The sequence below is a fragment of the Amphiprion ocellaris genome, chromosome 16 (genome assembly GCF_022539595.1).
Source record: "Amphiprion ocellaris isolate individual 3 ecotype Okinawa chromosome 16, ASM2253959v1, whole genome shotgun sequence".
NCBI classification, from domain to species: Eukaryota; Metazoa; Chordata; class Actinopteri; family Pomacentridae; genus Amphiprion; species Amphiprion ocellaris.
The window spans coordinates 2,705,265-2,728,309 of record NC_072781.1 but is presented as its reverse complement, the minus strand read 5'-3'; the positions used below and the strand labels follow the sequence as shown (position 1 = coordinate 2,728,309).

General features: G+C 39.9%; 1 protein-coding gene across 2 annotated transcripts; it reads left to right on the top strand.

The window, feature by feature from the left end:
- Nucleotides 1–490: 490 nt before the first annotated feature.
- LOC111585653 (actin related protein 2) lies at nucleotides 491–22,575 on the top strand. Of its 2 annotated transcripts, XM_035941495.2 has the most exons (10): nucleotides 491–649; nucleotides 7,368–7,478; nucleotides 7,906–7,920; nucleotides 9,226–9,441; nucleotides 9,741–9,813; nucleotides 10,529–10,665; nucleotides 12,198–12,347; nucleotides 14,950–15,095; nucleotides 15,633–15,765; nucleotides 20,998–22,575. In XM_035941495.2, exons 1-10 carry the CDS (start codon nucleotides 602–604, stop codon nucleotides 21,166–21,168), a joined length of 1,200 nt encoding a protein of 399 aa, XP_035797388.1. In that variant the 5' UTR covers nucleotides 491–601; the 3' UTR covers nucleotides 21,169–22,575. The 2 variants fall into 2 exon arrangements, with proteins under 2 accessions (XP_035797388.1, XP_023150968.1); XM_023295200.3 differs by lacking the exon at nucleotides 7,906–7,920.
- Nucleotides 22,576–23,045: the final 470 nt, after the last annotated feature.

Genomic DNA, 23,045 nt, shown 5'->3' with positions numbered 1-23,045 from the left:
ATTTATTATTATTATTATTATTATTATTATTATTATTATTATTATTATTATTATTATTATTATTAATAATAATAATAATAATAATAATAATAATAATAATAATAATAATAATAATAATAATAATAATAATAATATTTCACTGTGAAAAAACTTTAAAATTGTGCAATTATAATGTCAAATTGTATTTGTATAAGTAGTCCTTGCACAAACCAACCAGGATCTCAAATAATTCTATTTTGATGAATACAATTATTAAGTGCATTTTTGTAAAATAAACTAATTATTTCATGTATGTCATTTAAGTATGCTGGAGGAGAAAATGGCCGTAAAATTAAGTATTTTATGCAAGAATTTAATCAAGGAGGAAGTGAGAGCCGTTCGGGTATCTCCGTCTATTTCCGTCACTCTTCGGGTGAGTGGCCTCCCCTCCTCCTCTCGGCCGGGCTCGGAGGAAGTGGCAGCCATTCGGGTATCTCCGTCCATCTCCGTCACTCTTCGGGTGAGCGGCCTCCCCTCCTCCTCTCGGCCGGGCTGGTGTGTCTTCCTTCCGGCTTGCTGAAGAAAGTTGAGGGAGGTTCAGCGGCAACTGGGCTTTTACATAATGGACAGCCAGGGAAGGAAAGTGGTGGTCTGCGACAACGGGACCGGGGTGAGTTCACCTTATCGGCTCGGTGCGCTACGAAGTCGTGGTTTTCTTTAAACGGCGCTGTTAATAATGTCGACCGATTCGCTGAAACAGGAAGTGGAGCTGTCAGCTAGCTAGCGTCAACTGGGTGTGTAGCTAGCAGACTGCTAGCCAGCTAATTTTCATTCATCCAGACCCGGCGCGCATAGTGGCTGCAAATATCACCATAGAAGCTGAATTTACAGCCCTGACCGCTACTCTCACATCTTCATAAACCCCCAAGTTGAAGCAAACGAGTAACTTCAAATTTGCAGCCAACGGTCACTAAGCTACGGCTGCTAGCTAGCCTGCTAGCTCACAGTTAGCGTTTAACAGCTGGCTGCTCTCTGCTGTCTGGCAGCTGCGGCAGTCATTTCAGCGATTTGTACAGGAAACCAGACGGAATTTGCAGATTCGTTATTTCTGTTGTACAACTGGTTTGCTCCTAGAGGGATGTAGCTACATTTTTTTTGAACTAACACCCATCGTCAGCTAGGTGTAACGTTAGCTAGGCCGTACCAGGTGAATTGAGGAACCACCTTTATGCTATTTTGCATCAACTTCGCCCTTAAATATGTAACCTAATTAGCGATTAATGAGCGGTTTGGTCCTCAGAAAGACAACACTGCGTGCATATTCCACTGATGCATTCACATTTTTGTCAGCATCGTTTTAACAAGAATTATCTGGTTAGATTTGGGCTTTTGCCGGTGTTGTGTCTGACACTGATTATCGTCCAAGTTACGCCAATTAAATCACAATGTGAGGGATAACCTCCTTAAACAGTATTCATTTTTGACAGTTTGGTCGATATTTGTGCAATACTTCTGTCGCTGAAAAAGGAAATGCTCTTTTAAGATGCATTTTACAGTGATTTTTTTTTGCGCAGAGTTACTCTTAATGTTGAGTACAATCTTTTTAATTTTTCCCCTTGTGGTTTCCATCTGATTTTATCTGGGTCAAACTGTAATAATGTGCAAAGAGTAAGATACATATTTTTACATCCATGGTGAGAGAAAATGCAAAATGTCTTTGTGATTTGCCTATGGGTTGTATATAGAAAAGATAAAAAAGAACTATCTCATTTGCAATTGTCTTATGGAGTATATATATATATATATATATATATATATATATATATATATATATATATATATATATATATATATATATATATTTTTTTTTTTTTTTTTTTTTTTAAATACCCACTGATGCAGTAATAACATTTCAGTGACAATATAGAGGCTCCAGTCACTTTCTGGCAAGTGTAAAACTGCATTATGAGTTACAATGATCCTTTAAAGCCATTTAAAATGCAAAAACCAGCTGGGTTGGTTATAATCTAGAGCACTGAGCTCCCGCAGACATCAGTTTCTGGCACAAACTGTGATGGTTTACATTTTAGGACACTAAAAAAATGTTACGAAAGAACCCTCACCAGATTAGGAAATAACTCTGTACATATCTGCACATTTTGGTGGTCCTTTTGCCACAACCTGGTAAAATGGTGCATAGGGGGATTTCCCTGAAGCTGTAATCTCTTGATCAGAATAAGTAGTTTCTGCTCCATCCACCGTATAATCTAAACTTTGCTGATCTTTGTTTATCCTTTTAATTTGCTCATCGCACACACAGGTAGCTGTGCTGCTTTTGGAGTACAGGGACTTCCTAGTTTAAACGCCGTCAGCAGTCAAAGAGGATGTTAGCTCAGCATGTCAATGACTAATAAGGCTTTTTTTGAGATGTGACTATTTCTAGAGTGTTGAGTGTAGCCAGAGAAGAAGAAAAAAAAACTGCCCCATGTCAGGGTTGAACTGAGAAGTCAAGAGGAAGTGAGAAGAGTTCGAACCACAGCCGTATATATATCACTGACACATTTTCAGAGCCCTAATGTGCACCGTTTCCCATCATGGTCTAGACTCAAATTTAACATTTCTACTTTGAAAAGCAGCTCTGAATGGTTTGGTTTGTTGGTGAATTTCACAGTCTTTCACTAAAACTCCCAGCAGAAGGTGAACTGGTTCTGTAAGATGATTAATGAAGCAGCAGGTGATTTGAACTGATGTTTTACTGACAGAACTGATCCCCCGTTGCTCTTGCAATCAAAGAAAATTTTTAACTTAATATACAGTTTATTTAGCTGATGGATCACCTCTGAATTTACATTATTTTTTCAACCAATTTTTTATTTAAACTATATGTTTTTATACATATTTATATGCAGCTCAAAAATGGACAAACGGAAACATACACATGATAAACAAAAACAAATATACAATTCGGCACCATAACCAACTCATGGCATCATCTAAATCCACATAAAGAGGAAAATTTTAAATTAATTTTAAAGATAAATTAAATTAAAGAGCAGCAAGGGGTTATGGAACGTAAAAATACACAATCCAGACACAAATATCATTACATCTCCACTTACAATTCAAACAAAAACATCTCCCCAGCCTGTCAAATATGCAAAATCTAATTAAGTTAAATTATTTGGTTTTTTTCCATTGAATCCACTTTCTTTAATCTCTGTCTCCATTAGTGGAGGGTGAGAGGTAGTGGTTACAATTTTCTTTGCCACCAGTAGTAGGATATCTAATAGATATTCTTTTTTTTTATCCTTTACTTCTTCTTTAATAGAACTGATTATGTAGAACAATGGCTCAAGTGGCAAATCAGCACCTAAAATGGATTTTATTTCTGCCTGAATCCCAAAATGGTTTCAATTTTGGACAGTCCCAAAATATGTGAATGTGGTCTCCATTTTTGCCGCAGTTTCTTAAATTTACATCTTTGATTTACATTTTGCATAGGCAATTTGGATAAAAGTCTCGAGTTATTTTCATTTTTGGAACAAATGCATAAGAATCTAATGTATATAAGTGTAAATAAACACGCAGACACACAGAATTTTGATGCAAAAATGTGTGTAGCAGCAGGAAAAAGAAAAATCTGTTAATTAGAGGTCAGGAAAATGTCAGCTTGATATCAATTTTCAATTCAATTTCAATTTTATTTATATAGCGCCAATTACAGTCAAATTGTCTCGAGACGCTTTACAGAACCCATATGCCTGACCCCCAGAGCAAGCCAAAAGGCGACAGTGGCAAGGAAAACACCCTTTTAACAGGGAAAAAAACCTCGAGCAGAACCCGGCTCTAATGTGGGGGGACCCATCTGCCTGCTGGCCGGGCGGGTTGAGAGGGACAGAAGAGGTAGAGAGGTAGAGATAGAGGGATAGAAGTAGAGGGGTAGAGGTAGAGAGGTAGAGATAGAGGGATACAGATAGAGGGGTAGAGATAGAGAGGTGGGGGGGTGGGACACAAGGACCATAAAACACAGCCACACATCTGAAGCATCCAGCATCCAGCTCTGGGACCAGGGACACTCGGAGAAAGGACACAGAAAGAAACAGAGTGAATGTAATGCAATAATGGTATATATAGTAAATACATAGGTAGTTAGAGAAGGGCTCAGTGCATCAAGAGAGGTTCCCCAGCAGTCTAGGCCTATAGCAGCATAACTAGGGGCAAACTAAAGGGACGTCAAGAGGGGAAGTCAGTTGTGCAAATGAAAACACCAGCATACCCCGTCAGGGTCCCCCAGTCAGCCCTAACTATAAGCTTTGTCGAAAAGGAAGGTTTTAAGCCTGGTCTTAAAAATAGAGAGGGTGTCCGCCTCCCGAACCCAAACTGGGAGCTGGTTCCACAGGAGAGGCGCCTGATAACTGAAGGCTCTGCCTCCCATTCTACTTTTAGAGATTCTAGGAACAACAAGTAAGCCTGCAGTTTGAGAGCGAAGAGTTCTGCTAGGATAATATGGTACTATCAGGTCTTTAAGATATGATGGAGATTGGTTGTTAAGAGCTTTATATGTCAGAAGAAGGATTTTGAATTCTATTCTAGATTTAACAGGAAGCCAATGAAGAGAAACCAATATAGGAGAAATATGATCTCTCTTGCTAACTCCCGTCAGTACTCTGGCTGCAGCGTTTTGGATCAGCTGTAGATATTTCAGAGAGCTATTGGGACAACCTGATAATAAGGAATTACAGTAGTCAAGCCTAGAAGTAACAAATGCATGGACTAGTTTTTCTGCATCACTCTGAGACAGGATGTTCCTGATTTTCACAATATTTCTCAGGTGGAAAAAGGAAGTCCTACAGATTTGTTTTATGTGCGAGTTAAAGGACATGTCCTGGTCAAAGATAACACCGAGGTTCCTCACAGTAGTACTGGAGGCCAATGTAATGCCATCCAGAGTAACTATATGCTTTGAAAGCAATTCTCTAAGATGTTTGGGGCCAAATACAATGACTTCAGTCTTGTCTGAATTTAGTAGTAAGAAATTATAGGTCATCCAGGTCTTTATGTCCTTAAGACAATCTTGCAGTCTAGCTAGCTGATTAGTTTCATTTGGCTTCATAGATAAATACAATTGAGTGTCGTCAGCATAACAATGGAAATTAATACAGTGCTTCCTAATAATGTTGCCTAAGGGAAGCATGTATAATGTGAACAGTATTGGTCCTAAGACAGAACCCTGAGGAACTCCGTGATTAACCCTAGTATGCTCAGAAGAGTCATTGTTGACATGCACAAACTGGAACCTGTCTGATAAGTAGGATTTAAACCAGTCCAGTGCTGTCCCTTTAATGCCAATAGAATGTTCTAGTCGCTGTAATAAAAGTTTGTGGTCGATTGTATCGAATGCTGCACTAAGGTCCAATAAAATAAGTATAGAGACCAGTCCATTATCTGACGCTATGAGAAGGTCATTAGTAACTTTCACCAGAGCTGTTTCTGTGCTATGATGCACTCTGAAGCCTGACTGAAACTCTTCAAACAAGCTATTCCTTTGTAAATGTTCACATAATTGATTTGCAACTGTTCTTTCCAGAATTTTGGAGAGAAATGGGAGGTTGGAAATTGGTCTATAGTTGGCTAAAACAACTGGATCTAGAGTGGGCTTTTTAAGTAAAGGTTTGATTACAGCAACCTTAAAAGCCTGTGGTACATAACCTGTTACTAGAGAGAGATTAATCAGATCTAACATTGAGGAATTAATTAAAGGTAAAGCCTCCTTGAACAGTCTAGTTGGGATAGGATCTAAAAGACATGTTGATGGTTTGGATGTAGAAACTATTGAAATTAGTTCAGAGAGATGTATGGGGGTGAAAAATTCTAAATATCCATCTGGTCTTACAGCCAATTCTAAAGTATCTGTACTCGATGATACATCTGTGACATTTGCAGGAAGGGCCAGAGTAATTTTTTCTCTAATCGTAATAATTTTATTTGTAAAGAAGCTCATGAAGTTGTTACTGCTCAAAGCTAAAGGAATACAAGGTTCAACAGAGCTCTGACTCTTTGTCAGCCTGGCTACAGTGCTGAAAAGAAACCTGGGGTTGTTCTTGTTTTCCTCTATTAAAGATGAATAATATGTTGTCCTGGCATTACGAAGAGCTTTTTTATAAATTACTAGACTATTTTTCCAAGCTACATAAACTTCCTCTAAATTAGTGGAATACCACTTCCTTTCCAGCTTTCGGGACGCCTGCTTTAAAGTCCGCAGCTGGGAATTATACCAAGGAGCAGGTCCTCTCTGAGATAGAACTTTCTTTTTTACAGGTGCAACACTATCAAGTGTTGTACGCAGTGAGGCTGCAGCATTATTAACAATATAATCCACTTCTGTGGGGGTAAAATTATAATATTTCCCTTCCATTATATCAGTAAGTGGTGCTGGACTAAATAGAGAGGGTATTATTTCCTTAAATTTAGTCACCGAATTGTGAGACAGACATCTACTGTAATGATATTTATTCTTAACTCCTATACAATCTATTGTTGTAAATTGAAATGTTATCATAAAATGGTCAGAAAGAAGAGGGTTCCGGGGAAATACTGTTAACTGTTTGATTTCTATGCCATAAGTCAGAACGAGGTCAAGGGTATGATTAAAACTATGAGTTGGTTTATTTACATGTTGAGAAAACCCAATTGAGTCTAATATTGAATTAAAAGCAGTCGTAAGGCTGTCACTGTCCACGTCAACATGAATGTTGAAGTCACCCACAATAATGACTTTATCTGAGCTGAGCACTAAATCAGATAAAAAGTCTGAGAATTGAGATAAAAACTCAGAGTAAGGAGCAGGAGGACGATATACAACAACAAATAAAACTGGTTTCTGAGCTTTTTAAAATCGTCTGGTCTTTTAGTTATCTTAATGCAGCGATAATGCTCAGATGCTATCTCTTCCTGGTCCTCAGTGCTGCTGTTATTATCTGAACTCATGTAACCGCTGCACTCGAGTGCAGTAAACACTAAATGAATTACCGTATACCATCAGCAGATTTTCTCTGTAACTAGATACTTATTGAAAAATATCGTCACAATACTTGAGGGTGTTAACTCAGAAGCAGTTTTGATAATGTGAATAGATTTGAGATCATTAAATACACTTGTTTTAATACATGATACTATCAACTGAAATAATGCATTTTACCATAAAAAGGTAGCCCTATGAAACACGTATGTCTTTTTTTTTATCTCACTCTAAATCCTATTTAAGTCCGCTGTTATCAGCAGAATGACAGTGATGCTGTCCTACTTTATTGCACTGTTTATTTCATTATCACTTAAATGTATTTTCTAATCACTTCTCCTGCTTTCTGGTTTTCTTGTCTCTGTTGTAGTTTGTAAAATGTGGCTATGCAGGCTCCAACTTCCCAGAGCACATCTTCCCTGCACTCGTTGGGAGGCCCATCATCCGCTCAACGGCCAAAGTGGGAAACATTGAGATCAAGGTACAAACGTTTCCTCCTGATGTTACTGAAATGATTGTTCGGTTTGACCAGATGGGTGTATCTGGTCAGGAAAGAAAGGAATCAAGGTTTAAAATCAAATATAGTGTTAGTTTCTGATATGAACACTGTAAAAGATCTGTTATATTCAGCTCTAATAGGAGTTAGCAGCCCAATTCAGCTGGGAAATTTGGCGGATCACGTAACAAATGTAATATTCAGACCATTCTTGTAAATATGAAACTGATCCTGTAATCTGAGTAAAGATCTGTTTGTTAGACAGCAGTCTTAACGTCTGACAGTTTCACATTATTTTAGTGGCTCCTCTCTACCCTCTCTCCTCTCCTTTCCAATTCTTTTGTTTATTCATCTTTTTTTAATGTATCTGCCTTCCTCTCCTTCCATGTTTTGTTCCCCTACGGTGAAGTAGAAAGCCCAGAAGATGGTAAGTTCAGGTTGCTGTGTGCCTCCTGTTCCTGCCTGCTGCAGAGTTGTGCCATGTTATGATCTCAACTGGAAATTTCATTTATTTTTTTCTCATCTGGTGTCTTTTCTTCATTTGTTTCCCTCATCTTTCTTTTTTTTACTCACTCTGACCCCATTCTTCTTCCTCTCAACTAGTTTGGAGATTTTTGGTGTTGAGGTTGAGCGTTAATGACCAAATGAGTGGCGCTGAGTAAGACAGATATATGGGTCCATGCATTAATGCGCTCTTTTCTCCAGGCTGAAAGTGTTAGCAGAAATAACTGCGATGAATCATAGGCCAGCTGTTATCGATGGAGTGCTAAAAGAGATTTTGGATCGGTTCCATTCTCAGAGTCTCTGATCTTCTGGTGCATCCTGACAGCTACACTCCCCCTCCAGTACCGCTGCAGTTTTCAGCCTAAAACACGTTAAAATGTCAGCTGCAGCTGGAACGTTTAGTGCCAAATGACATATTTTCTCTATCTGTATGCATCACAGACCTATTTGGCCTGCCACTATGAAACAGCAGACATAAGTAATGTCCAGTTAAGGGCAGTTTCTTTACTCATCTGCAAGTGTTTCACCTTTTTACAAGTGTGAAGGAAGTGTCCATACTGGAGGATGCATGGCAGCCAGCTGAGAGTTGGAGACGGAAGCACATCTGTTATTCTGTTTTTCTTTTTGCCGTTTTTTTTTTTTTTTTTTCATTGAGACCACATGGAGGCAATGCCTATGACTGGTACTTTGTTAATGCCAAAGCGAACAGGATGAACCCATAAAATGGCTGCCTTCAGTAGGCTTTTGATGTCTCCGAGTGGAACATGAGACGCTTGACTGTGTGGCTAACACTGAGCTCTAACCCAGCAGTTGTTTACACTGCCAGACTGCCTTGCATGCAGATAGTTGAATGGGGCTAAAACAAGTGGTTTACTGTAGCTAAAGGGAAGTGTTTCCAGGTGGAGATGCATGGAAAAATAGTGCCTTGTTGTGCATGCTGGGTAACTGAGTTTTCAACCGAAGAGCTCCATGAAGGCATCTGTTGTCATCTGGCAGATGGCTCGTCTTGAGGCGAGTAAAAGATGGGCGATGAATTTTTCTGGTTTTAGTTGACAACTAGGTCAAGAAGGCAAGTTGAAATGACTGGTTTTACATTCCAAACCCATATTTGGTGCTCGTGCTTCCTCCCGGTGACACTAAATGGTACAAACTGGGCTTCACAAAATGGAGGGCTATGTTTCCCTGCTTCTAAATATTTATCCGAGTTGACCTTCCACCTTTCCTCCAGGACCTGATGGTGGGGGATGAGGCCAGCGAGCTGCGCTCCATGCTGGAGGTCAACTACCCCATGGAGAACGGCATCGTCAGGAACTGGGATGACATGAAGCACCTGTGGGACTACACCTTCGGTCCAGAGAAGCTCAACATCGACTCCCGCAACTGCAAGATCCTGCTGACCGAGCCCCCCATGAACCCCACCAAGAACCGTGAGAAGATCATCGAGGTACACTGAAATTTAGATCAGTTTTTCTGCAACTGCACGGTACTTTTGTGGTTGTGTGGAATAAAAAAGGGGAGAGGGGCTAGTATGTACCACTGATGGATATTTAGTCTATCAAATGTTGTCATTAATGGATTCATTTTTTTGCAGCTATTTTGGGAGGATGTTTCTTTAGAGTTTTGCAGAAGTTCCTCTGGGAAATTGCTTCTTTATTCTTGTGCTTTATGTTGCAGAGAACATTTTATTCATGTGTTTCTGGCTATACTGTATGTATCAGTTGTACTTCCTGTCCTCTGCTCCAGGTGATGTTTGAGACCTACCAGTTTGCAGGAGTCTACATCGCTATCCAGGCTGTGCTGACGCTGTATGCTCAAGGTGAGACGACTTATTCATGCTCCAGCTTCAAGTTTTGTCAAAAGATACAGTAAAATTTAGCTTTTCTGTTGTGAGGTTTCACATCAGACAATTTTTACAGGTGTTTTCAAAGGTCTGTCCTCAAATCCATCACACACAAATTAGTTTTACCCCGATGTCAAGATTATCTGAGATATAAACGGTCACTTGCTGCTTTTACTGTTTCAGTCGTCACCCAACACCTCCTTCCTACTCCGAAACATGATGGCTGTTAATTTTAATTGTGGAAATACTCTTGTGTGGCAGTGTTTAACTACCACACCTTTGTCGAAGATTTGTTTTACGAGACTATTTAGATACCAGACATATTATTTGTGTCTGAGAGTCTAGACATTCACATAAGATTGGCTTTACATCATTGCAGCAGCAGACGTATGACATCCTGACTCCTGATGTGTGGCGCTTTAAGCAGGATCAGATGAATCTGAGCTACACGCAGCCCTGCATAAGGTCTACATACTGCTCTACCATTCTCTCTGAGTTTATTACCAACTGGAGAGCAGTTATTAGTAGTTAATTGTTACATCAGATGTGTTATCTTTCCAGGTTTTGTGTGTTTGCTCAGCCAAGGAGGCTATTGGTCAGGAGCCCAAATTACACACCGGATAAAATTCAAACACACCAAGCTTGACACAATTGTAGATTATTAACTGATGTGTGTGTCTATGTGTTTCAGGCCTGCTCACTGGTGTGGTGGTAGACTCTGGGGATGGTGTGACACACATTTGCCCCGTATACGAGGGCTTCAGTTTGCCCCACCTGACGAGACGCCTGGACATCGCAGGCAGGGACATCACCCGCTACCTCATCAAGGTATCAGCCAATCATCACAGTTGTGACAGTATGCCAGTGTGAGATGGACATTTTGAAAGATTTAAGTCATGTTGGTGGTTCTTGAAATGATAGTCACCGCAGGAAGGTGCAACTAGCATCATTATCTTTATCAGTGGATGCAACATGGGCTTAGTTTTGATATGTTTTACCCAGAGACTGACCAGTATGGGTTTTTCAGGGTTGATTTTGATGCTGATTATTGTTAATCAAGTAAGGCCGACAGCTACTATTTAGAACATATACATTAAATGTAATGTTTTAGTGGCATGTGATGGCAGAGAACCTGTCATTCATAACGAGGCTTTTTCACTAATAAGGGTGACTATAAATGAATATGTGAAATGGAAATAGGAGCGATTAAATTATCTCCTCTGTTTATGTGAGATCCACTGAGATTGATCAGATTGTTTCCTGCAGTTGCGTCTGCTGTTCTTCTCTGGTTTCACAATATTTCACTTTTCTGTCACTTTTGCTGCCCATTAATGTTCATATCTTCAAGTATTATTAATTATTGTTTTCCAGACTCTGTTTCAAATTAATCTGTGGCTGACTTCTAACTTAGCTGCTAGCTGTTAGTGTAGCCTTTGCCACTGTGAGAGAAGCTAATTTCCTGGTTTGTTGCAATGGCTTGTTTTTCTGGTTCAGTTTCTGATTTTGAGACATCAGAGGGACTACATACAGACCTGAACAGCAAATTTATTTTAAAGATAATCGACCAAGAAAAATAACAAAACCACTTACTGTAAAAATGCCAAATATCGGCCATGATATTTGGCCAGGCTGATATCGGTCTGTTGCTAGTCCCACCTTCAGCAGTGCTCTCCTCTGTTCATGTGAGATCGACTGAGATTGATCAGTTTGTTTCCTGTAGTTACATCTGCTGGTTTCATAATTTTTCACTTTTCTGTCACTTTTTCTGCCCACTAAGGTCCATATCTTAAAGTATTATTACCTCTGTTTTAAGTTATTGTGTTGTTTTTTTTAAGTTATTCTTTTGTTTTACTGTAAAACACTTTGGTCACCCCTTGGGCTGTTGTAAAGGACTGTAGAAGTGAACTTGGATTGATTTTTATTAATTATTGTTTTCCAGACTCTGTTTCAGGGTAATCTGTGGTAGCCGCTAGCAATTAGCATAGCCTCAGCCACTGTGAGAGGAGCTAATTTCCTGGTTTGTGGCAGCTTGTGTTTCTGGTTCAGTTTCTGCTTTAAAGACATTTTTGAACTCTCCAAGTGATGACATACAAAGAAAGGACGCAGCATCAGACCTCAACAGCTCATTTATTTTAAGGATAATCAACCAAAAAAATAACAAAACCGCCAACTGGAAAAATGCCAAATATCGGCCACGATAATCGGCCAGGCTGATATCGGTCTATCGCCAATTCCACCTCTAGCAGAGACACATATTATATTAGTAGACAAACATATTACAATGTGTTATGACTTTATCCACCGTCTTTCTGTCTTTTCTTGCCCCTCTCCCTGCCCTCTTCATCATCCTCCGGCTACAGTTGTTGCTGTTGAGGGGCTACGCCTTCAACCACTCTGCAGACTTTGAGACGGTGCGCATGATGAAGGAGAAGCTGTGCTACGTGGGCTACAACATCGAGCAGGAGCAGAAGCTGGCGCTGGAGACCACTGTGCTGGTGGAATCGTACACGGTAGACACTCGCTTGTTTACTCTTCACAATAATTAAACACGGATACATGCGATTAGAGTCAGTGTGGCTTTATTTTAAGAAAAACAAAGAAGTGAGCCACATGTATGTCATCAGTGCCCATCTGGATGATAGAGTCACTCTGTGAATGCCTACAAAGGAGTTTAGGAAGTGAGTCATTCCACAGAGCTGTTGGGCTGCAGCTGAGCTCATTATGTAAGCTGGTATTTGTAGTTGTCATCAGGTGTTAATCAGACATGGTAGCTGGCCTGAAAGCAGCCTTTAAAACGACTTACTGCCCTCACATGGACATTCTGTGCCTTAATCACACTTTAGTAGGAAAAAACTGAATCTGATGAAACGGACAAACACAAGAAATAGCAAAAACATTTAAATTAAGCTCTAAGAAGAGATATCTAAAATCATTTCTGCAGTTTTTTACCGACATGGCTGCACTTGCATGCTGCTAGGGGCCCAAATTTCAAAAGCATATCAGGGGTTTTACTGAACAGAAGTATTATAGGCACCTCCAAAGAGATATTAGGAAGCTCCAAAACAAAATTTTGGGAATTGGGAAATGCACAGATTTCTGTTCCCATGTTTTCTCCTGTCACCTGTCTAATAAATATGCCATTAAATGGTAACAAAATACGCCTCCTATGAAAACAATAGTCAAGACACAGCAAGACTGAATATAAGGAAGAAAAGGGTGTTGTCACTTTTGGGATATAAATGTGCAGCAGCTAGTGAAAAATAAAATTAACTTCCATTATTTTGGTAGGCACATTAAGTATCTGTGTTTTCTTTTAAATAGTTGGACATTTTTACAAGTTTTCACCCGTGGAGGGATTCACGTTTTTGTTTTGTTTAGTTTTTTCATATGAAATGAGTTCCTTTTTATGCGCACCACATGTGCACAAGTTTCATATTTCTGCTTAAAATAGCATCGCAGCAGAAGGAATCCTTCCCCAGAGGATTTGTTTTTCAAAAATGGCAGTATTTTGAAGTAATCAAAACTAATGGGGTAACTGAATCTGTTTCAGCGCTGAGCAGAGCGGAGTACCACATGCCCTGCTGGCTCTGCTGCCGGCTGCAGGACAGGGCAGTGCTGCTGATTAACTGTTTTCTCTGGGACTCAAACATATGTGGGGGTGCAGCGCTCCTCCATCAGGCTTGCTTTTCTTTCCGAGGTCCTTCTCCCTGCAGAGGGAACCACAGAATCTAAACGTCGGTCCTGAAGTCTGTGTTCCTGCACGCCTTAGCGAGCTCATGTTGTGTCTCAGAGCTCTCTGACCGTGTGTGTTTGGGTTATTGGAGGTGGGTGTGTGTGTTGAGGTGTATAGGTGCGTGAACACCTGTGTGTACGTATCGTTTTGTGTGCATGAGTGTGCCGAAACAAGGAGGGCAATGTAACTGTGGCCGAAGGGCCTTGAACTGTACGTTACATCATTTCCTATGCAGCCACTTTGCGTCGGTGGCTGGGCTTCGCTTCCTCCCACTGCCCTCGGCTGAATGAAGCCTTTTTATGGTCACACATTCACTCTGCTCGGTTAGGTGCCTCCACTCTGGGCTTTAATGTGCTCTATAGTATCATCACTCTGGAAGAATTTTATTTTCCAGTATCGGTAAACATATTTGTCCTTAAAAAGGTACATTGAGAATTTGAAACTTCCTCGATTCTCACAGTCAGGTTTTACACCCTGAAGTCGTCTTGTACGTTAAAACCTACCTCTTCAGTAGTGTCATACGCTGTAAAAAATGTTTGTAAATTTACAATGAATACCTGTCAAACCATGACGGTAAAAATCAGTGAACTGTAAAACAGTTTGATGCCGTTTGTATAACACTGAATTGCCGTAAGCGGGTTAACCAGGAGATAAGTGTGTTTTTTAGATTTTTTTTCTCTTGAAAAAGTATATTTCCCGACTCCTGCACACTTTTTTATTGGAAAAATGCCGTAATATGTAGAACAATACTGTAATTTTTGCATTTAATTCTCAAAAAGAAGACAGTTTTCCCCAGTTAAATGTACATATTGTTGTGCTGATAATGGAAAAATGCTGCAATATTTATAACAAGGAACATTGCAATTTCTGCATTTATTACATGTAAAAACTACAGTTTGCTCCCAGTAAAATTGATGGACTTTTGTGTTAATGAAAAACATATGCTTTAATATTTATGATGGCTAGGACCGCAATTTTTGCTAAAAATCCATATGTTTAATGTTGAATACACTAACTCAACAGTTAGTGATAATGATAATGATGATAATAGTGCTGATAATGGAAAAATGCTGTAATATTTATAAGTTACACAAACTTCATTTTATATGGTATTTTCATGTACATTTTCATATTTTGAAAGGTTGAAGCTTTTTTTTACAGTAAAATGTGGAATGAATCACTTTTTTTTTTAAAACCCTAAATTCAACAATGTCAATACGTTTCTTTACTGTAAATGTAGAAAATGTTTTACTGTAATTTTACGGTAGCATTCTGGCGACCACAGCTGCTGGAATTTTACCGTATAGACGACAATTTTTTTTACAGTGTACCTTCTTTTTTCCTTCTCTTTTCACGTCTTTCCTCCCACGCATCTCCAGCTGCCAGATGGTCGTGTGATCAAGGTGGGAGGAGAGCGGTTTGAGGCCCCTGAGGCTCTGTTCCAGCCCCACCTCATCAACGTGGAGGGCGTCGGAGTGGCCGAGCTGCTCTTCAACACCATCCAGGCAGCTGACATAGACACCAGGTGAGCCCAACAGAAACACTCACATCGATAAAGACAGATACATCAGTTAATACTTTCCTGAGAGTGACTCAGTGTTTCCGTCGCAGCAGATGTTGCACTGCATTAGCAAGTTACAGACATTTTGACAGTGACGGATGGACGTGAAATGGTGGTGTCAGCCAATCAGCTCGCTCTAAAGCAACGGAGGGTTTTAGACATGAAAGTAAATATTTAGTGCACCAGACTTCTGTGTGGAAAGTTTGAAAATTGATCTTGGGTATGTTAAAGAGTGGAAAAAGCAAAAAGAAGTGTGCTTGGAAACTCAGTAAGTCTCTGCTAATCTCTTACTGTCTTTGTTGAATAATACATTTTGCAGAGTTCCGCTTCAAGTCACTGCGGGACGAAACTTTCTACATTTGTGGACGTAAAATGAGAAGAGGTGCCTATAGGGGACGAAACCAGCAGCATTACTTGTATTATTTTAAGATGCTTCTGTTTCCTGTCTCCATATAGCTCGTTCTCTTCCTGTTCTCACCCTTTCTGTCTCTCCGTCACCAGGCCTGAGTTCTACAAACACATCGTGTTGTCGGGAGGATCCACCATGTATCCAGGCCTGCCTTCTCGGCTGGAGAGGGAACTGAAGCAGCTGTACCTGGAGCGTGTGCTCAAGGGAGACGTGGACAAGCTGTCGGTGAGAAACCAACCTTTACCACCTCTTCTGTAGCTGACGAGCATTACTGACTCTGAGCTGAAACCGCTCACATGTGGTTGACAGTATGACTGAAAAACTGGGCCGTTAATTTTAGCCCAAATTAGAGCGCGTTTGGCTCTGTGATCTAAAAAAGGCCACTGTTGTTTCAGGAGGCCGCTGGTGCATTTAGATTAAGCGACGTCTGGCTTCGCTGCACCCAGACTCTCAGCTGGTGTGAAATAATATTTCCAGCTGATTCTCGGGGTTTGTTTAAGTTTGCCTGGGTGGGGTTTCCCCACATGTACGGAGCAGTGAAGCGCCAGAAAGGTAGAAATACCACTGGGAACGTCCTGGGAGTCAGTTTAGTGAGTAGATTCTAACTAACATCTCAGAGTTTACAGTAAAATAAACACCTTGAATTGTGGTTTGCGTCTGCTGCAAACACATCTGCAAAGGTTTGGAAATAAAGTTTAGGATTTTGTGCTCTCTCTTTGACGCAGTTTCCACAAACCACCAGCAGGTAGTGCCAGAGGCTAACAGACATTCAGTTCTTTTAACCCTCGTTGTCCTGCAGGGTAAAATTGACCAGGTTTAAAGTTTGAAAATGTGGGGAAATATATATATTTTCACAGTGAAACTTCTGATGTCCACATTTTCAACATTTTTGGGAAATTTCTGAACATTTTTTGGTGGAAAAAAAGAAATGTTAAAAATGTTTCTTTAAGAACATTCACATAAAAATCCACCAAAATCCAGCCAAATTCACTGGATTTTGGTGGATTTTTATGTGAATGTTCTTAAAGAAAATGTTAGAAGTTTTACTGATATATATAGAATCACTTTAGATATTTTTATGATTTTTTGGGGAGATTTTTACTCATTTTTTGAAAATATTTACAAGAATTTTCTTGCCAAATTTGGGAGATTAAAAAAAAAAACTTTGAAGGGAAACTTTTAAGGAATTACTGAAATTTTCTTCCTGAAGGTTTTGCAAATTTTCAGAAATTTAGGGAATTTTTTTGCTGAATTTTTGGATTTTTTTCAGACAAGGAAACAATATTTTTTGGTGGCTGTAAATGAAGACAACAGGAGGGTTAAATAACAGTGTACAGTAATAAATACTTGTTTTGAAAAACATTACCACGTTACATTTTTATGGCAGTATCCCAAAGACTCAGATGATATTACACCAAAGTATTTAGTAAACAAAGCTCTGCAGATGACTCATAGCTTTAAGTCATTATGTGCCTCACTTTCCTGCAGCCGGCCTCCTGTTTCTCAAATAGTTTATCTCATATGCAGAGTTAGGGTGTGTTTTTATGCCCACTAATATATTCTACCAAACACTTAACCCATGTTAAAAAACCTGCTGAGTTACAGTTAGAGAGAAATGGCTGTTTAGTTTCAGGTACGATGGATTCCAGCATTAATTCACGTCATTCTCGTTGCATATTTCACGTCTCTGTCCTCCTAACGCTTGCATTTTTTGCCCAGTTATGCCTAAATACACCACCTCTCCTTGTGGTTTGTACCTTTAGCTGTTTGTTTGTCAGCCGGCCACGTGAGCAACAAATAGAAGCTGCATCCTTCGCCCTATTTGGTGAAAATATGAGTGTTTGGACATACTGAGCATTCGGACGGTACAGAAGACGATTGAGAAGCTTGTGTGGATGTTTTTATAATCGTTCTGTCTGTTGGACTGAATCTGACATGAGTAGAGTCTGACCACAACTGAGTTTTTTGGTAAAATATTACTTTAAAGCTGCAACAATCGGTATTTTTAAATGAAACTTCACCTCAGGTGACCGTATTGTACTGACGATCACCTGACTCTACGCTTCCCTTTGGTTCTGTAGGAACTTTTAGTGTTTTTCAGCTTAGACCCAAACAGAAACATAAATCTTTGACTAAATACTGACTCCAGGTGAATGTTCTTATTGCTAATATCTCCTGGATGCTATAACTCATAACACGTTTTTAAACCTTTAATAAATTAGCATTTAAACTCTTCTGTTTGACAACTTCCCACTCATGATGCCGTCTTTCAGGTTTGCGGTTTTGCTCCAAATATTAATCCCTCTGGCTGTTTAGTTTTAATATCTAGTAAAACTAGTTCCACACTGAAACTATGACCTTTGTTCTCCAGTTTCCTGTGACGCCTGCAATGATTAGTTAAATTATTCTCCAACTGTTTTAATGATGGTTAAATCTGTGTGTAAGAAACATAACTGAATATTTCAGCATAGGTTCATTTGAGGACATTAGCTTGGACTTTGGAAAACGCTGATGAGCATCTTTGACTATTGTTTTTTTTACATTTTATAGCCCAAACTCATGTTTAGTATTCTTTCGTCCTCTTTACACTAGCTCCCAGTTACTTCTGCCTCTTTATGTTGGCTCCCAGTGTGTTCTTGGTGTGTTTTATCCTGTTTCTATTGGCTAGCAGTATAACCCTAACTGAGAAAATAATTGACAGTGGCTGACTAAGAATGCTTTGATGCCATGTTTGTAATTTCATTTTGCATGATGGAAATGACAAGAGTTAAAGCAGCAGGTTTGAACAGATTTTAAACGAACCAATGCTAAAAACTTGGGCTCAGAAATCACATAAATCACCTCCATGTTAGTTAAACCTCTAAGATACAAACACTAGTACTGTTTCTGCAGGTGCTATAAAGTCCTACAAGCATTTTGTTGAGATTATCTAATAAAAGGTTGTGTATTAAAGTTTTAAATATTGTTATCTTCCTTGCTGAAGGCAGCATTGTTGGATAACAAATATAGTTTTTCTCCGACTATCTTTAGATATTAATCAATGATTAAATAAAAGTGGGATTGTTTTGTTAGGAGGTTGAGTAAAGGAGGCTGGTTAAACCTTTTTTTTAATGGAGTTACAGCAAACAGTCACTTCTTCTAGCTGCAGTAGCTCAGCAGTTCATCTCATTATCGAGGGTTAACTTTAGGATGAACTTGTATTAATTTAATCAATTTTTATTAATTTATTGTTTGGTCCTCTCTTTGTCCTGCATATCTGAGTCCTGGTCACATTTATTTACTGAACTCACAGTAAGAATTGATCTCCATGTCATTTTCTGGGTTTTTAAACACCTTACTTGATGAATAATAACAACTTTATTTATATAGCACCTTTAAGAACATTCACAAACTGCTTTAACAGGTAGAACATAAAAACAGGAATGTGCAGAATGAATAGCTAATTAAAAGCAGGTTTTTGAAAGGAATAAAAAGGCAGAGCGTGATAAAAGAGAACTTTACTTGAAGGTGAGTCTATAGAAGTGGGTTTTAAGAATTGATTTAATAGAAGTGAGTGATTGGGCGAGCCTTATCTCCTCAGGCAGGTCGTTCCAAAGCCGAGGTCCTGATGGAAAGGGCCCGGGATGATCAGGAGGAATCCACCGAGGATCTGAGGCTGCTGTAGGGACGTACGGGTTAACAGTCTAAAATACAGCCAGGGCTGAGCTTTAAAGTGATGAGTAAAATCTTAAAATCAATTCTAAAACGGACAGGGAGCCGATGAGGAGAAGCCAGGATAGGGGAGATGTGATGTCGTCTGTTAAACCCAGCAAGAAGCCGAGCTGCTGTGTTACTGGATCAAACCCAGAATAAAACTGGTTTTAGGGCTCTGGATTGAGCTTTGTAGTAAATCTGCTTCATCGACGAACATTTAGATCAGGGGTTGTCCAACATGCGGCCCGCGGGTCAAAACCGGCCCACCGGAGGGTCCAATACGGCCTGCAGGTTGACTTTGTAAAGTGTAAAAACTTAGAGAAGACATTAACTGCAGATTGTAAATTTGTAAGACTATAAATTTAAAATCATTTCTAGACCATGACAAGTTGTTTGGATCATAAAGTAAAATACTAGATTGCTCTTTTTTCATTTTTTTGTCTCATTTTTTAAATATTTTGTCTTGTTTTTTGTTGTTTTTTGTCTTTTTCTGTGAGACTTTTATCATGTCTCATGTTTTTGTTGTTTTATATTCCTTTTTTTCCAGCTTGTGTCATTTGTCTCATTTTTGTCATTTTGTGTTTCGCTTTTTTCATTGTTTTGGGTGTCGTTTTTGTCGTTTTGTTTCTCGCGTTTGTCGTTGTGTCTCATTTTTGTAATATTTTGTCTTGTTTTTGTTGTTTTTTTTGTCTTTTTTAAAGTAACATACTGTATGGTTCAGTTTCAGATAGCTGTGACTAAATGTTGTGCTCCTTTGTCAACACTGTGATCTGGAAGTTGTAAATTGGAAATGATAAACTGAGGCTGAATGTTGTTGAAATTGAACTTGTTTTTCTTAGCAAATTTCAGGTTGTTCAGGATGTTTTGTAAAACAATGGTCCCTTAAAATGTGAAACATATTTTCAAAATGTACTTTTTTGCACTAAATCAAAGGAAACATTAGGAGTTGTGGTTATTTATAGGTTATTATGCTGTGATTTTACTGGTCTGGAACACTGGAGATGAAACTGGGCTGAATGTGGAACCTGGACTAAGGCCTTGTCCACACGTAGCAGGGTTTTTGTAAAACTGAATATCCTGCCCCCTCCGTCTAGAAAAAAACTTACGTACACACCACCTCGTTTTTAGAATAAAACTTCATCCACACCTAACCGCATAAGTGCGTTTTTAAGCACATTCATAAGCATGCCGGACCTTTAGGTGGCAGTAGTTCCCCAAATCCTATCCAATCAGAGTAAGCTTCCGTCTCTAACGTCACTTCCACGAAATATGAAACATGGCGCCAGGCTCGTTCGTGTGGACCGATAAGGAGGCAGAATTGCTCTTAAACGTAGTAAAAACAAGCAAGTAAAAAGCGCCTGTACAAGAAACAGCGCCCAGAACCTTGTGAGAGCATCCATACTGTTACCGAATGTAAACACAGGTCGCATATGTGACGTAAGAACATATTTTGTCGCAGGCGGTGACGTTTCGAAACGCAAAACCTCGGTTACTGATGTCCACATGCAGACGCATAAAACGGAGAATTCGCAAATCTTCACTTTGGTCGGAGTTTTTAAAAAGAATCGTTTTTGATGACGTAAATCTGCGTTTTCATGTGGATGATAGGCCAAATCGTAGAAAAATATCTTCGTTTTGTGAGATACCCGGCTACGTGTGGACAAGGCCTAATATGTGTTTGACACCCCTGGTTTAGATCTTCACTGGGGAGCTTTGAGCAGCGTCGCTAACCTTCTGTCCATCTCTGTGTCCCTTGTCTTGTAGAAATTTAAGATCCGGATTGAAGATCCTCCCAGGCGAAAGCACATGGTGTTCCTGGGCGGAGCCGTGCTGGCCGACATCATGAAGGACAAGGACAACTTCTGGCTGACCCGGGAGGAGTACCAGGAGAAAGGAGTCCGTGTGCTGGAAAAACTCGGCGTCACCGTCAGATAAAGCACTGGACGGACAGAACACACACACACACCAGGCATAAAAACACACACACACACAAATACACACCATACACACACATTTCCCCCTCGCCCACATCGCAGAGTATATATCTATTTATCCCTCTTCTTCTCTGTTTCGGCTCGTGATTCTCCTCAAACCTCTGAGATGAATCGAGCCGTCACCACCTCCTCTCCTCTCTCCTCTCTGCCTCTCTCTCTCCTGGTCTGGGATTGGCTCACACTTTTCCTCGCAAACCCCAAGAAACAGTTTAGAGATTTCCACTGATTTTCATTAAAATACTGGTGGAGGAAAAAAAAAACCCACAGCAGGAGTTCAGTTAATACCTGCCGATAGGTTTGTTAGGAGTTAAATTGGGACGGTTTCTCCACCAGTCACGGTAGAAAATTTAGTTTCCTCCCCTGTTATACCTCTAGAGGGGATAATTAAGCGATGCAAAGTTTCTCAGCAGCTCGAAAGCGTCTAAACATCACAATCAGGGTCCACCACAAACAGCCACAGGTGAGCGAGAACTGATCACATTTTTATGTCGGTTTTTATAAATGATATCATGACTTTTCTTTTCTGGGAGAGGGATTACTTCTTTTTTTTTTGCTTCTTCTCTTTCTTTTTTGTTGGATGTATGAGTTCAATTTATATCTCTAAATTAGGTTTTTCTTTTTCCATTGACTTTGTTGCTGTGCACTACTACCATTGTAAATGGAGTGTATCGTGGTAACAGAAGTTCCTCCACGTTTTTTATGAAGAATTGATGGTTGATTTCTAAAAGGGACAAAGTAGAGCCCCTGAGGTTGCTTGACATCGGGTGTGTGACGGTACTGGGGGGTTGGTGGGCGGTGAGACGGTGATGGGATGTGGGGTGAGTCGTTATTTGTTCCTCGTCAGACGGCCTCGCCTCTGCCTCCTCTCTGGATGTGAATCTCGAGCTGAACGAAAGGCGGGAGCAGTCGTAGCGGTATTTCAAACTTTGGCGACGCCGTAGAACCTCACGTGTCGTATTCCTTCAGATCCACCAAAGCACGGAGGCAGTCGCAGGCTGGAGGACGAGATCGATTCGAATCAAGGCATCGCAAATCTGGGAAAATGAAAAACGGTATCTTATTGAAGTATAAACGCTGTTGAGACCATATTTAAGTTCTCCAGTCTTTAACACCCTATGGTTGACGTAATGATCACTGGAGGCACTTCTATTTTGAGTATGATAAATGTGTATATTTTTTTTTTCTCCTCTTTCCATGAACGTCTATCCAGTGCCAAGTGCAGTTAATGTTAACTGGATCTCATGTTTTAATGTCTTTCTTTTTGTCACTTATTGTTTTTATTTTCCTGTGTTGTTCATAGCATAACTGCCTAACGCTGATTTAAATAAAGAAAAGTGATTTATAAGGATGTTTGTGTTGCAGATTCTTTTTCTCTGGGTCTCTTTTTGGAAAATTTGGAGCTGCTGATGGTGAAAAATCTTCAAGGAAAGCCCAGTGCAGCACTTTTAAAATGACTGATTGTCCAAAAACAAGAAAATACTCGGTTTACTGCCATGTGACGCAATCAAAATCTAAAATATGAGTGAACAAACTCGTCGCAGGTTGATTTTCTTGTGATTTGTTGCATCTGGAGGTCAGATCATCGGCTTGGCGGCTGAGGACAGGGTAGAGGTACGGAGGTGACCGAGGCTCGTCCACACAGGAGGACGAGATCTCGAGCCAGAAGGAGGAAGAGGAAATGGAACAGTGGCAGAGGACTGGCGCCACCAGAGGAAGAGAGGCTCTCTTTCCGTGCCTGAAATAAAGATCTCACCCAGACTCTTCCGGCCTTGTTCCATTTTAATCCCTCGACTCTTGCCACTTCCCTCTAAACCCTGA

What these genes read in the sequence shown, in the direction of transcription:
- LOC111585653 (XM_035941495.2), top strand. Translation starts at nt 602, where the DNA reads ATGGACAGCCAGGGAAGGAAAGTGGTGGTCTGCGACAACGGGACCGGG. An exon ending in ACCGTGAGAAGATCATCGAG is followed by an intron (nt 9,442 to 9,740) that starts GTACACTGAAAT and finishes CCTCTGCTCCAG; the next exon opens with GTGATGTTTGAGACCTACCA. An exon ending in GCTGACGCTGTATGCTCAAG is followed by an intron (nt 9,814 to 10,528) that starts GTGAGACGACTT and finishes TATGTGTTTCAG; the next exon opens with GCCTGCTCACTGGTGTGGTG.